At 43.4% G+C, this 13572-nt stretch overlaps 1 protein-coding gene across 1 annotated transcript in view; it reads right to left on the reverse strand.

Annotated features, from left to right (window-relative positions):
* LOC118556933 (NLR family CARD domain-containing protein 3-like) overlaps window positions 1-13572 on the reverse strand; it is a 39019-nt gene that overhangs the window by 18824 nt on the left and 6623 nt on the right. Inside the window, 2 exon segments of the mRNA XM_036125608.1 lie at window positions 4028-5801; window positions 12031-12315. Of these exon segments, the coding sequence (XP_035981501.1) occupies window positions 4028-5801; window positions 12031-12315 (2059 nt within the window).

A 13572-nucleotide genomic window follows, 5' to 3' on the forward strand; every position in this document is an offset into this window, starting at 1 on the left:
GGCTGGTAGCAGATGGGAAAAACTGTTCTTGTGGCGTGAGGTTTTGGTCCTGATGGACCGCAGCCTCCTGCCAGAGGGAAGTGACTGAAATAGTCTGTGACGGGGGTGAAGGGATCAGACACAATCCTCCCTGCACGCCTCAGAGTCCTGGAGGCGTACAGGTCCTGGACAGATGAAAGATTGCAGCCAATCACCTTCTCTGCAGACCAGATGACACGCTGCAGTCTGCTCTGGTCCTTAGCGGTGGCACCAGCGTACCAGATGGTGATGGAGGAGGTGAGGATGGACTCAATGATGGAGGAGTAGAACTGCACCATCATTGTCCTTGGCAGGTTGAATTTCTTCAGCTGCCTTCTTCAGGATGTCCATCCTCTGCTGGGCTTTCTTGCTGAGGGAGTTGATGTTCAGCTCCCACTTTAGTTCCTGGTGAGATGATAGTTCCCAGGAAGTGGAAAGACTCCACAGTGTCAATGGTGGAGTCACAGAGGGTGATGGGGGTAGCCATATTCGCATGTAGCCATATTCTTCATATTTTAGACTTTGTGCTGACATATGGCATCGATTGTGAAGAATTAACAGTATTTCCTCACAATCCTGTCCTATCTGATATTTTTTTAATAACATTTGAGTTTAATCTGAGTTCTCCACCCCCAAAAGAGGGTTCCGTTATAGTAGATCTTTATCGGACAATGCTGCATCAAACTTTAAAGAGTCTGTCCCCCTTTTAATATCGTCAGTATTGCAGAAATACCCTGCAGATAGCAGCAATGTTGTTTCATTCCATTCACAAATAGATGTCTTTGTTAACGGTATGACTTCGTCATTGGGTTCTGCATTAGACAATGTAGCTCCCTTGAAAAAGAAGGTGATTATTCACAGGAAGCTGGCTCCCTGGTTTAATTCAGAGCTGCGTTCCTTGAAGCACAATGTTAGGAAATTGGAGAGAAAATGGCGCTCTACACACCAAGAGGAATCCTACCTAATCTGGAGGGACAGTCTATTGTTGTATAACAAGACCCTTCGCAGAGTTAGAGCAGCATATTTTTCATCATTAATTGAGGAGAACAAAAATTATCCTAGATTTCTCTTCAGTACAGTTGCCAAACTTACTCAGAGTCATAGCTCCGTTGATCCATCCATTCCCTTAGCTCTCAGCAGTAATGACTTTATGGGATTCTTCATAAATAAAATTGATTCCATTAAAAATAAAATAATTGGCATCCTCCCAAACATAACCTCGTCCTCAGTAAGTGAGGCAGCGTTGGAGGAATCTTTAGAACCTGCGCAGTGTCTGAACTGTTTAAAAGCAAATCATAAATGTGTCATGAGTTATCTTGGATGAACCCAGACACAGCACGCACACACAGAGCTGGTTTTGAGAGTTTATTGCAAACAGTGGATGATGGATGACAAGAACCAGAGTCAGTTACCAGACGGAGTTGTAGGAGCTGGCTGACGGGAACGGACCAGAGCCGACAGAGCAGGATCTGGAGAGGGACTGGAACTTAGACAGGCGTGGTGTTCGAATGACTGAAGTGGACTGGACCTGACAGATTTGGTGGTAGTGATGACTGAAGACGAGCCGGCGTCGAGGAACAGACTAAGGTCAGCTTATGTAGGGAGCCTGGCAGGTGACTTGAATCCTGGCTAATTAGTGTTTAACAGGTGCAACTAGTTGCTGAGGGAGCGGACGGTGAGCTGAGTGACGGGAGGAGGAACCGAAAAACAGGGAAAAAGCCAGACAGAGACCAAACCATGACATCACCTCCCCCCCCCCTAAAGACCGGACTCCGGACGGCCCAAAACATACCCAAACTAGCCTAACCCAACCAGGTGGGCGGAGGGAGGCATAGTATGGAGGGATAGACTCAAAACAACATTAACCTAAACAGGGCGAACAAAAATGGAGAACACATGGGAACTAAAGAGGGTAAAGAACACTGGCAAACAGAGCATAGCGAACACTGGCAAACAGAGCGTCTAAAACGCCGGGGAACAAAGGGTGTAAGCAAACGCCAGGGGACAAAGGGCGTAAGGAAACACCAGGGAACTAGAGGGTGCTAGAATAACTCAGGAGCTAGGGAGCGCTAGAACAACACAGAAACCAGAGAGCGCTAGAACCACACAGAAACTACAGAACGCTAGAATCACACAGAAACTAGGGAACGCTAGAATCACTCAAAACTAAGAAGCGCTGAAACGACTCAAAACTAGGGAGCGCTGGCACTTTGTCAGCGCCGGGAGAGTGCAGGAACACTTGAGAGCACAGGAACCACAGGGCGCAGGAACCCTTTGAGAGCGCAGGGAGGCGGCGTCCAGGGCGGGCGTCGGAGGGCGACTACTGCAGACGAACTGGAGGGGGCGTCGCGGATGGCGACACTATTGTTCACTATTGTTCTTGATCTCATTTGGTCTTTTTCATGTTTAAATAAAAATAATAAAATTAAGCTGTCGTTCCTTTTCTGTTTCTTGGTGTAGGGGTGCTGGAGAGGCAGATTTAGACAGAGACAGTTCTGCTCTATGAGTTCTGAGTCTGTTCTGTTTAGTGACATCCTGTGTTCTGCAGTCAGCTTTAGAAACCTGCCTGCCTTCAGACAACTGTTTGTTAACCAATGGTTGAAGTGCAAATAAAGCCAAATATCTCTTCTTGTGGGCTCACCTATGTGGCTTTACACAGTGTGTGTGTGTGTGTGTGTGTGTGTGGGGGGGGGGGGGGTGGGGGGCTTACTCTAAGGGTTGAAGATGTCAATGACAGTCGTAGACACTGGGAGACAAACATAGTTGTGGACTGTTTCAGAGAAAAATGAAAGCTAACCTATTACTTAGAGGTTAGGAACTGAACAGCAGACAAACCAAGGCTGTTCAACCATGCCGCTCATCAGGGCTGTTTATCACACAATAGGCCCGTTTACACTACACCTAAAAACCGAGCCATGCCGAGACCAGTCCAAGCTTGGATCAGTTAACCGGGATAAAAACGGCCGTTTACACACAAGAGTTATCTCAGTTACCTCGGTTCCTTGTTTGCTCCTCGCCTCCTAGTGGCGATCTGCGGTACTACCGCTCTCTGGAATTGAAGGCAGGACCGAGCAAATCAAAATGGCGGCACCCGTAACATTCAGGATGTTATGGTTAGACAGAGTCAGCTTTTGGGACGTGGATAAGACAAACAAATGTCTAATAAGGATTTACAGATGCAGGAAACAACAACAGACACTGAGGTTCATCACACTGCTAAGCAGAATCATCTCTGGAAACCGTGTGGCACAGTAAGGAAGCTAGTATTATTATGAATGTCTGAAATTTGTCTGAATGGATTGTGAATCGGGACGTGCAGCCAGACACGCCGGAAAACCCACGGACAGTAAGCTGACTGTAAGGGGATGACACGGTCTGCTCATGCGCTCTTCGTTATCAGGTAACCGGGATAAAAAAAACCAGTCCGAGACCTACTAGGGAACTGGTCCGCAGTTAGCGTGGTCCGGTTAGGGTTAGCGCGGTCCGGTTCAGTCTGCTGACCGTTTACACACAAGAGTTATCTCGGTTAACGAGCTCGGACTGATCTCGGCTCGGTTAAAAAAGTGTAGTGTAAACGGGCCTATTGTTTCTGATCTTCTCTAATTTATTTAGTTTTTACAAAGAAGTCATTTATGGCCCAGATTACCATCACCAGTAGACCAGAAGTGGCCCACAGACCATCAGTTCTATAGCCCTGACCTAAAGAGTAATTTTCTAAAAAGGTGAATTATGGGTAACAGCCCAATGAGTGAAGAGCTGTTGAAAGGTTAAAATGTGTCTCTGGATGATTGTATCTTTCTTAAAGATCAAAATCTCTAAATACCAAAAGCTGCAGCAGAGCTGGCCTGAATGAACTGAAGATTTAGAAATCTGAATGGTTGAAATAGTTGAAAATATGAAGGAAGTAGTTAAAGGTCCAAAAATGTCCAGAACTGACTGAATAATGAAGAATAAACCGGACGGCAATAGTGCTGAATCAGCATCAGTCAATGAAGACATCTGGACTCACCGAGCCTTTCTGCAGTTCCTCACAGCTGGAATCAGTCTCCGTCGTCCTGCTGCTGATGTGTTGTACTTCTCCAGGTCCAACTCATCCAGAACCTCCTCTGACATCTGCAGCATGTAGGCCAGAGCTGAGCACTGGAACAGAGAGAGCTTCTCTGATCTGTTCTTTGATTTCAGGAACTGCTGGATCTCCTGATAAACTGAGAGGTCCTTCATCTCCATCAGACAGTGGAAGATGTTGATGCTTCTGTCAGGAGAGATTTTATCATCAGTGTTCATCTTCTTTAGGTTGTTGATGACTCTCTGGATGGTTCCTGGACTGTTCTCTGTCTGACCCAGCAGGCCTCCTAAGAGTCTCTGGTTGGACTCCACAGAGAGGCCATGAAGAAAGCGAGCAAACAGGTCCAGGTGACCATTGTTACTTCTGAGGGATTTATCCATGATGCTCTTCAGGAAGTCCTCCAGAGATGTTTTATTGTATTTTTGTCCCAGGAAGTTCTTCAGCACCTGTGTGTTCCTGCTGGTGAAGCAGTGGAACATGTAGACTGCAGCCAGAAACTCCTGAATGCTCAGATGAATAAAGGAATAGACCGAGTCACCGTCCATCCCTTTCTCCTCTGTAAAGATCTCAGTGAAGAACCCTAAATAGACTGGAGCATCTTTGACAGCAATACCACACTCTTTCAGATCTGATTCATAGAAGATCAGGTTTCCTTTCATAAGCTGCTCAAAAGCCAGTTTTCCAAGAGACAGAACCTTCTTCACATTGTCTGGAGTCCAGAGGGTTTTTGGCTCAGGTCCTCCTTCATACTTGATATTTTTCTGTTTGATCTGAGCTTCCAGGAAGCGGATGTACATCTCAGTCAGGGTCTTTGGCAACTCTTCTTGGTCTCTGGTCTTTAACTCATCCTCCAGAACATTAGCAGTGATCCAGCAGAAGACTGGGATGTGGCACATGATGAAGAGGCTTCGTGATGTCTTGATGTGGGAGATGATCCTGCTGGCCTTCTCCTCATCATCACCAAATCTCTTCCTGAAGTACTCCTCCTTCTGTGGGTCAGTGAACCCTCTGATCTCTGTCACCCGGTGAATGAACTGCTTTCGGATCTTACCGGCTGCTGCAGGTCTCGTGGTTATCCACAGGAAAGCAGAGGGAAGCAGATTACCACTGATCAGGTTTGTCAGCAGAACATCTACTGAGGTGGACTTTGTGACATCTCTCACAGTCCTATTAAAGTCCAGAGGAAGTCGACTCTCATCCAGACCATCAAGGATGAAGACAACTTTGAACTGTTCAAAGCTGCAGATTTCTTTGGTCTCAATGAAGAAGTGATGAACAAGGTCCACCAAGCTGAACTTTTCTCCTTCCAGTGCATTGAGTTCTCTGAAGGTCAATGGAAATATGAACTGGATGTCCTGGTTGGTTTTGTCTTCAGCCCAGTCCAAAATGAACTTCTGTGTTAAGACTGTTTTCCCAATGCCAGCCACACCCATTGTCATCACTGTTCTGATTGGACCTTTTCTTCCAAGTGGGGGTTCAAAGATGTCTTCTCGTCTAATTGTTGTTTCTGGTCCACAGGTTTTCTTGGATGCTCTTTCAATCTGTCTGATCTCATGTTCATCATTGACCTCTCTACTTCCTCCCTCTGTGATGTAGAGCTCTGTGTAGATCTGATCCAGAAAGGTTTTGTTTCCAGCTTTAGGAATGCCTTCATTCAGACATTGGAACTTCATCTTCAGAAACTCTTTAAAGTCTCGTTGACATTGACCCAAAACAGCTGAATAAAGACACAAGAGGAGACACGTCAGTGAGACACATTATCAGAACTATTTCTGATGTTCTCTTTCATACAAGATTTCATGAACCTATTAAAATCCAATACTCACAGGTTTTATAGGAATTTGTTATAAATCTGCTCTACAGCAGATAGTTGTCCATCTGTTGACCCCCACTTGGCTTCAGATCTGAGTGAACCTACAGCCCCACTTCCTGTAACTTCACCTTCATCACTACTAGGACCCAGATGGAGCCCCAGGACCTATTTAGTGTATCCAGTGCACCCTCCTGGACTCTGAGAAGGTTGGTGGCTTTATTTCAGTGTTACTAGGACTCACCGAATCCTTCATAGCCACTAACCTGTCTCTCTCCCTTTCAGTGGATCCTTTAAGTGTTCCTGGCTGTTTCATGTCTCACACAGAGCGTTTATTTCTGTAAATTTTTGAAGCAGCTCAAGTTGTTCAACTGAATTTTTTGGATCCTCTGTATCAGGTATTCCAACACATTTTCTAAACACGGAGGTCATTACTACTACAGACCATGACAAGGAGGAAATAAAATATTTAATTATTTAATGTTATTGCTCTCAGGGCCAATAATACTCAGGTCAACAGTGCTGGTACTATTGGACCTGAGAGCAGCATTTGACACTGTTGAATACTCCATTCTATTAGAGCGCATCGAAAACTGGGTCTTTCTGGTACACCTGTCCCCGCTTGACTGTTTTATATCCTACATATAGGACAGGGGCTCCGTTCAAATACCTCTATTGGGTAAGGACTCTTTAGCCAAAGTGGAAGTGTGTCGATGGTCACCATGATGGGCTGTCTGAATAGTTCAGTGAGCAAGGAAGGAGTTAGGAAAAGTAGACTGTGTGCTTTCTCTTATACAGCAGTCCAAAGCTCCTTTCCTCCCCACAATAGAGTTCTTTATGTTGACCCAGTGAAAGGTTACAGAACAGGAGCTACGAGCTGTAATTGAAGTTATTAGGATGGAACCAGTAGGTCAGTATATAACTTTACATCAGAGGCTCAGGTCTGCTCTGCATCCCCAGAAGCAGAAAGAAACATTTAGAAGCAGCATTTAGTTCCCATGCCCACGTATCTAGAACAAACTCCCAGAAGACTGCAGAAGTACATTATTGCTATTGCATTGAAGCAACAATACGTCGTCTGTAGCCAACATTTAGAAGAAGAATGTCTTCAAGATGACAGAGCGAGACTTTTCGGTAGGCTTTTCTTTTTTATAATGTAGAATTTGCCGGAACATTTGTTTACCGACCAGAGCAGCGGAGTGATACGACACACTTAGAAAAAATGCTCACTGTTGCGAAGCCCGCTTATTTTATGCTACTTTGGTCTTATTTTTTCTAAAGTCGCATGTAAATTTCATGAGTTGCGGGTTGCAGTTTTTTTGGGCTTGTTTCTGAAAGTGAAGTCGATTGTTTGGGCTCTAAACTAAGTGACGCTGAAATATCCCTCCGCTTCATAACGCTGCAGCTCATCCTGACAGCAGCAGATAGTAAACTCAGAAAGAGCCGATCTGCCCGTATTTTCTGTAGTTACGGCTGCAAAAACTGATGATAACTGCTGGAAGTAGATTAGGCGGTGCAGATCACCATTTTGAGCAGAGATTGGTTCTAAAGATGAGTTTTATACTCATCTTATAACATTGCAGAACCCAACCCATAAACCGTAATTTAATGCTTATTTGTTGTCTTTTTATGTCTCTTAAATGTAAAATTAGTATTCATTTAAATTTAATTGCTTAATGCCATGTCTATCTTTGTTTAAAGGGTTAAAAAAATATTTCAGCATGAAAACAGCTATTTATTTATAAGGGGACAGATAGGGCATTGGGACTTGCTCTACAGCCGATCCCGCACAGTGACGTCACAAACTGGGAGGAGGCAGTACTGTTCCTCACCAAGATGGCGGCTTCCATAAAAGGACCTTCAAATGAAAATTACTCTTAATTAAAAAAGCTTATCATTTATTGAACATTATGTAATAATTTTATATTTAAAGTACTTTCAGCAGTTTGAATTCTGATTTTGACCGTACTTCTCCCTGAAAGGAACCCACTGCTCGTGTGAGCTCCGTCAAGCCGCTTGCTCACTGGAGCTTGCTTCTACTGCTTCCTCAGGTTAATATTTTTGGCAGTAGGTAGGTTGGTCCAGTCAGCATCCCATCACTACTCATAATTGGTTACAATGTCTGCTGTCATTTCTGATTGGTCCGTCACTAAAAAAAAAAAAACAAGAACGGAAAAGCACCAGAAGAGCTAGCACTAAACCCTGACCCCTGTCAGAGCAATAGATGAATGAGCTTTGTGTAGATCTGATCCAGAAAGCACCTATGCAGTGAACATTCATTACTTTGAATCATCTTGTTACTGAAACATCCTTTATAAATAAACCTGCCTTGCCCTGCCTGTCATCCTGAAGTGCTTTGAGAGTATCCTGAGGTACACCAAGGATGCCATTCCTGCTGGCCTGGACAGCCTACAGTTCACCTACAGAGAGAACTGTTCTACAGAGGACGCTGTCTTGTTGGCCCTTCACTGAGCTTAGACTCATCTACAGTCTCCCAACACCTATGGTGGGATGGTCTTTGTGGACCTAAGTTCATTCTTCAACACCATGGTCAGAAACATGTTGATGACACTACTGTGGTGGATCTCATATCCAACAATGATGAGACCCACTATAGAAAGGAGTTCCACAACCGCACAGTGGTATTCCAGGAATAACTTCATCCTGAACATCAGTCAGACCAAGGAGGTAATAATAGACTACAGGATTGCAGGAGAACTGAACACGCTCCTCTCTACATACAGGGGGAGGTGGTGGAGCAGGTGGACAGCATTAGATTCCTGGACATTCACATCTCCCCTGACCTCTCCTGGACTGTAAAACCTCCCACCTGGTGAGGAAGGCCCAACAACGACTCATTTTCTAGGGAAACTAAAATGGACTTTCTACTTAGCTGCTACTAAACTTTTTTAGAACCACAATGACAAGATACCATATGCTATGAGTCCAGGTAAGGGCCAGACATATTTCCACAGATCCCACCCACCGGGCAATGCACTGTTTCTCCCACTTCTCTGAGGAAAAGGATTATGGACATTAAATAAGTGTCCATAATCCATAAATTAGCTTCTCTAATTGTCCTTAGGTGTGAGTTTGTGTGTGAATGGTTGTTTGTCCTGTCTGTCTCTGTGTTGCCCTGCGACAGACTGGCGACCTGTCCAGGGTGTACCCTACCTCTCGCCCAGTGAACGCTGGAGATAGGCACCAGCACCCCGCGACCCCATGAGGGATTAAGCGGTTTGGAAAATGGATGGATGGATGGAATAAATAAGAGTCTTAAACACAGCTTCTATCCCAGAGCTCAAAACTGAAACACTGAAAATGTAAGATTTGTATAGAAATTATAATATTAACAATCTTTGTTTCTAATGACAAGACACATTCCGGTGAAATATGACCTCTGTGTTTAACCCAACTGTCGATGAGCAATGAGCGGCCACGGGGACCACCTGGGGAGCATTCTGGGACTAAGGGTGTTGCTCAGGGACCCAGAGTGGCCGTCTGTGGGATTCAAACCAAGGATGCACCTTCCCAGGAAGAGAGCCCTGCTCTAACTACTAGATCACTCCTGCCTTATTTATTCTACATTTAGAGTTGAATAACCCACAACTGAATTATTGTGTAACTATCCTCTTAGTCACAGGCAGGAGCCTCAACAATCAAACCACTGAGAACGATTTATGATCGAGCTTCAAAGACCCTAGATAAGAGGTCTTCAACACAACTGTTCAACACAACTGACTGCATACAGAGGAGGTACTTCAACCATTTGATTCAAAGCCCTGCTAATGACTTCAATATTTGTCTCAGGTGTGTTAAAGCAGATGTATATAAAAGTTGCAGGACAGTAGACCTCAAAAACCCTTGCCCTAGTGAGAAAACCTGTTTGAATACATCACAGTCAGCTTCTGTAGAAGTTAAATGTAACATTTTATTTAAAATTAATGTATAAATGTTTGCATAAGTGAGCTTAGTGTTGGCAGTCTTATTGCCAGAGGTTAAGTCATGCCCTGGTGGATCAGTTCCTGGTCTTGGTCTGCTCGGCAGGGGGTGACGGTGTGGCTGGGTTAGAGGGGTTCGCTACCCTGCATCTCACTTTGTCCCTCTTTGTCCTTTGAGCTGCCACTACTGTGCCTCACTGGTGACTTACTTCTGTGTGGGGAATGTAGCTTTCTTAGTCTGGTGGGATGGTGTTCCACCCTCCCCACTCTGTGCACCAGGTGTAGCACGAAGCGCGCCGTTGATTGGTGGGCGTGGCTACTGCCTAAGTGGCTGGTGTGCTTAATCCACTCATCTGAAATCGTGAAAAGTGCCAATTGTACCATCTTTGGCTGGGATTGTGGTTGGGTTTTAGTGCAATACCTGCCGTGCGTTTCTGTAATTCACTGTGAGTTTAGGTTTTCCCACATGCTGTGAACACACCACACGCTCCTCCTCCAAACCAGAAAGCGCTGTGGCGCGCGCACACACACAACAAACCTGTGTGCTTACTTACGTTAACGAGACAGCGAGAACTATGACGACAGCGGGCGTTTCAGGCAGTGGAAGGATGTTGAACAAAACGCGGTAATTTGCAAAACATGCCGTAACACCATTGCCACAAAAGGTAGCAGTAGCACAAATTTGTTCCACCTAAAACGTCATCCAGTGTAAAATGAAGACTCTTGTAAACTCCGCGTGTCGACACCCCCTCACTCACACACCGAAGTGAACTTTAATTAAACCAGCAGTAAAACTGTTGAAACTGGCGTCTTCTTTTGCTAAATCCCACATGACAGAAAAAAACATTTGTTTAAAATTTCCCAGCACCTAAAGAGCAACCGAAATATTTTTGAGATGCTCTGAATAAGTAGCTGGTCTGTTGATTTTATAGTCACTATACAAGCTTTTGTTTTTGGGATTGTCACATTTTTATTATACAGATTTATATGTCATAAGCACAAAAGAGCACCTTTTATTTCAGGTTTATTTTGTGTCAGATCTTTCCTTGGTGTCCCTTTTGGCCGCTGGGATGTTCTGTTTTTTAAGGACCAGTGTTGACCATGAAAGAGCTCTAATGTAACAATATTGTAATTTTTGAAAAGCTTCTATGAGCAGCTGTGGTTAAAAATGGCTAAAATATAACATTTTAAATACATTTTTATTTTGCAATCAATTTTTCAAACAAAAAAATAATTTGACACGTTAATATGAAATATACCAATGCAACTTTAGGCACTATTTGGCTAAAAACATTTATTATTCAAGGTTATTATATTGCGATACATATTGCGATATATATCGTGTATAGTGATATAGCCTAAAGATATCGGGATATTAGATTTTCTTCATATCGGCCACCACTACCGGAGGTTGTTGCGCGTGCAGCTTCCATCTAGTCCTCGCCTGCTGGTCTGCTCCCTCCCTGGTTAGGTTGTGTTTCCACTCCTGGGTAAGCTACCTGTTTAGATTTTAATTTACTTTACCTGAATCCACAAGTTTTCTAATGAGTTTTATGGTTTAGGATTGTCTTGGAGTTGCAGCGTTTCGGATGCTCTGCTGTCTTGTTTTTTTGGGCCGCTCTCATTAAAACCTGTTGCTGCTTGGACAGGCTGAGCGAGCGGGGCAAGACTCCTCTGGCCCCATTTGTTGTTCTTGGGTTGTTAAGTGCTGAGGATGGCAGGCTTTCTGCCATTCATACCACACTTAAAATTGTATGGACAATAGCTCATACAAAGGTTCAAGGTCATACAAAAAGTCACTATAACATCACTGTGGTCTTCCTACTTTGATGTTCGCTTGAATCTGGATCTAATAAAGTTATTCATGTAATCAGGATATTGTTTTGAGGTATCCTTTTTGCAGGGCAAATCTGCCTAGGCACATGTAGGCAACCATCTGTTCTACATGCCTAAAATGCAATTAATGCAGTCAACATAACACTTGTCGACCTGCCCAAGCTAAACTCAGACTGGGGACATATAAATGTGATCTTAAATGTGCTCTAAAAAAAGTCAGTCTTGTGAGTACAGCTAATTTACTATGACATGTCTGTGTTTCATTAGGTATGTCCTGTGTGTTCTATTGTTTTTGTAGATGCACTCCAAGACAGCTAACTTTGCAGTAACAGCAGCAATACAGAACGGTGTAGCCTCACCTGACTGAGCAGATAAGGCAAAGGGCAAACCCAGCTGATTGGACAGTTTAGGATCTTTTAGCTGAAGATGTTCGATCATCATTTTGCAGGATTCTTTTCCTTTTTTCCTCACAGCATCTATGGTTGAGCGGGCCTTGTCTGCTCTGGTTTGGTTCTTTTCAAGTATCTCCTCTTTCTCCAAATGATTAAAGACACCACCTGCTTCAAGGGAGTCAAGGATCTGTTTCAGGACGGTCTCAGTAACCCTCTCCACAAACTCTTCACGGACACTGAGAACTGTTTTCTCTGCAGGCAAGCAACAGACAGAAACATCATTAATTCAAACTGAGAAAAACATCATCAACAGCAATTAGACATATTGTGACACACAGAGTGTTTATTATGGTTCCTTAGGTCTTAAAAACCTGTTCTTGTTCTATTACTGCATTATATCTGAGGACCATCTGATTCTGTCTACATGTGACCAGTTGAACCATTGAATTCTTCTCTGAGGCGCTCTACACACCATGAGGAATCCTACCTAATCTGGAGAATCTACTGTTGAGTTAAAGCAGCATATTTTCCGTCATTAATAGAAGTGTGTGTGGGGGGGGTCAGGGATCTTTGGCTCCTCGTAATCACTACTACGCATTTTTCTCATGGATTACACGTCTACACAGAAAACTCCTGTTATCATCTTCAGCTGTTACTTTATACATGTCGTGTTGATTAATACTGTATATATAAGGAGTGGTATCAAGGTGTTGGTTGATTATATCTTTAATAATTTGTCGGCTGGTTCTACTGTTTTTTTTACATCTCTCTTTGCAGGTTAAGAAGAATACTAAGAATGTTTTATCATTCACTCCCTTTTTTGTCCTCTTTCACCTTTTCTCCTTTTTTTTCTTCTACATTCTTGTTTTAGTGTCCATATAACATGAAATATTCCCTGCATATATTATAGTAAAGCTTCTTGCATATATAAATCATGCAGAGCACTACGGCAAAAGCAGTAAGGCTCTGCTTGTGAAAGTAAAATCTGTTGGGTTCTTTTTAGCATTAAGACAACAATTCTTAGTGCCACACTGCTAGACAGCACACTATTAAAAATATATAAATAAATAAAAAATTAAATGTTATCTCAAAAGATTTTTATATAGCTCAGATTTGCATTGTGAATGGGTTGCAACACATACCAAATGTTCTGAATTAGTTAAGCTAATTTAACATTCTTTGAGATGAACTTTGGTTCTTTAATTTAGATCTGCAGTGAACCAGGGTTTACTGCATAATTCTGATGATGGTTTTCAACTATTGTATTTTGTCCTTTTGTTATTCTCTGCAAAGCTTCACTGAACTGGGGTCCGTTCTTTGTACGTTGCTTAAAACATCCGAGATCAAATGAGACATCCAAGATGATTTCATCCGGCTAATCCTGATCCGGCTAACTGGGTTCTTCGAACACACCTGTTGTTTATGATTAGTATGGCTGGATTGAGTTATCTGAGACAACTTCGCCTTCATGCGTTTGTTTAAAAGGGGAAATGTATCGATAGTGGAAAC

This window comes from Fundulus heteroclitus, chromosome 21, assembly GCF_011125445.2.
Source record: "Fundulus heteroclitus isolate FHET01 chromosome 21, MU-UCD_Fhet_4.1, whole genome shotgun sequence".
Lineage (NCBI taxonomy): Eukaryota > Metazoa > Chordata > Actinopteri > Cyprinodontiformes > Fundulidae > Fundulus > Fundulus heteroclitus.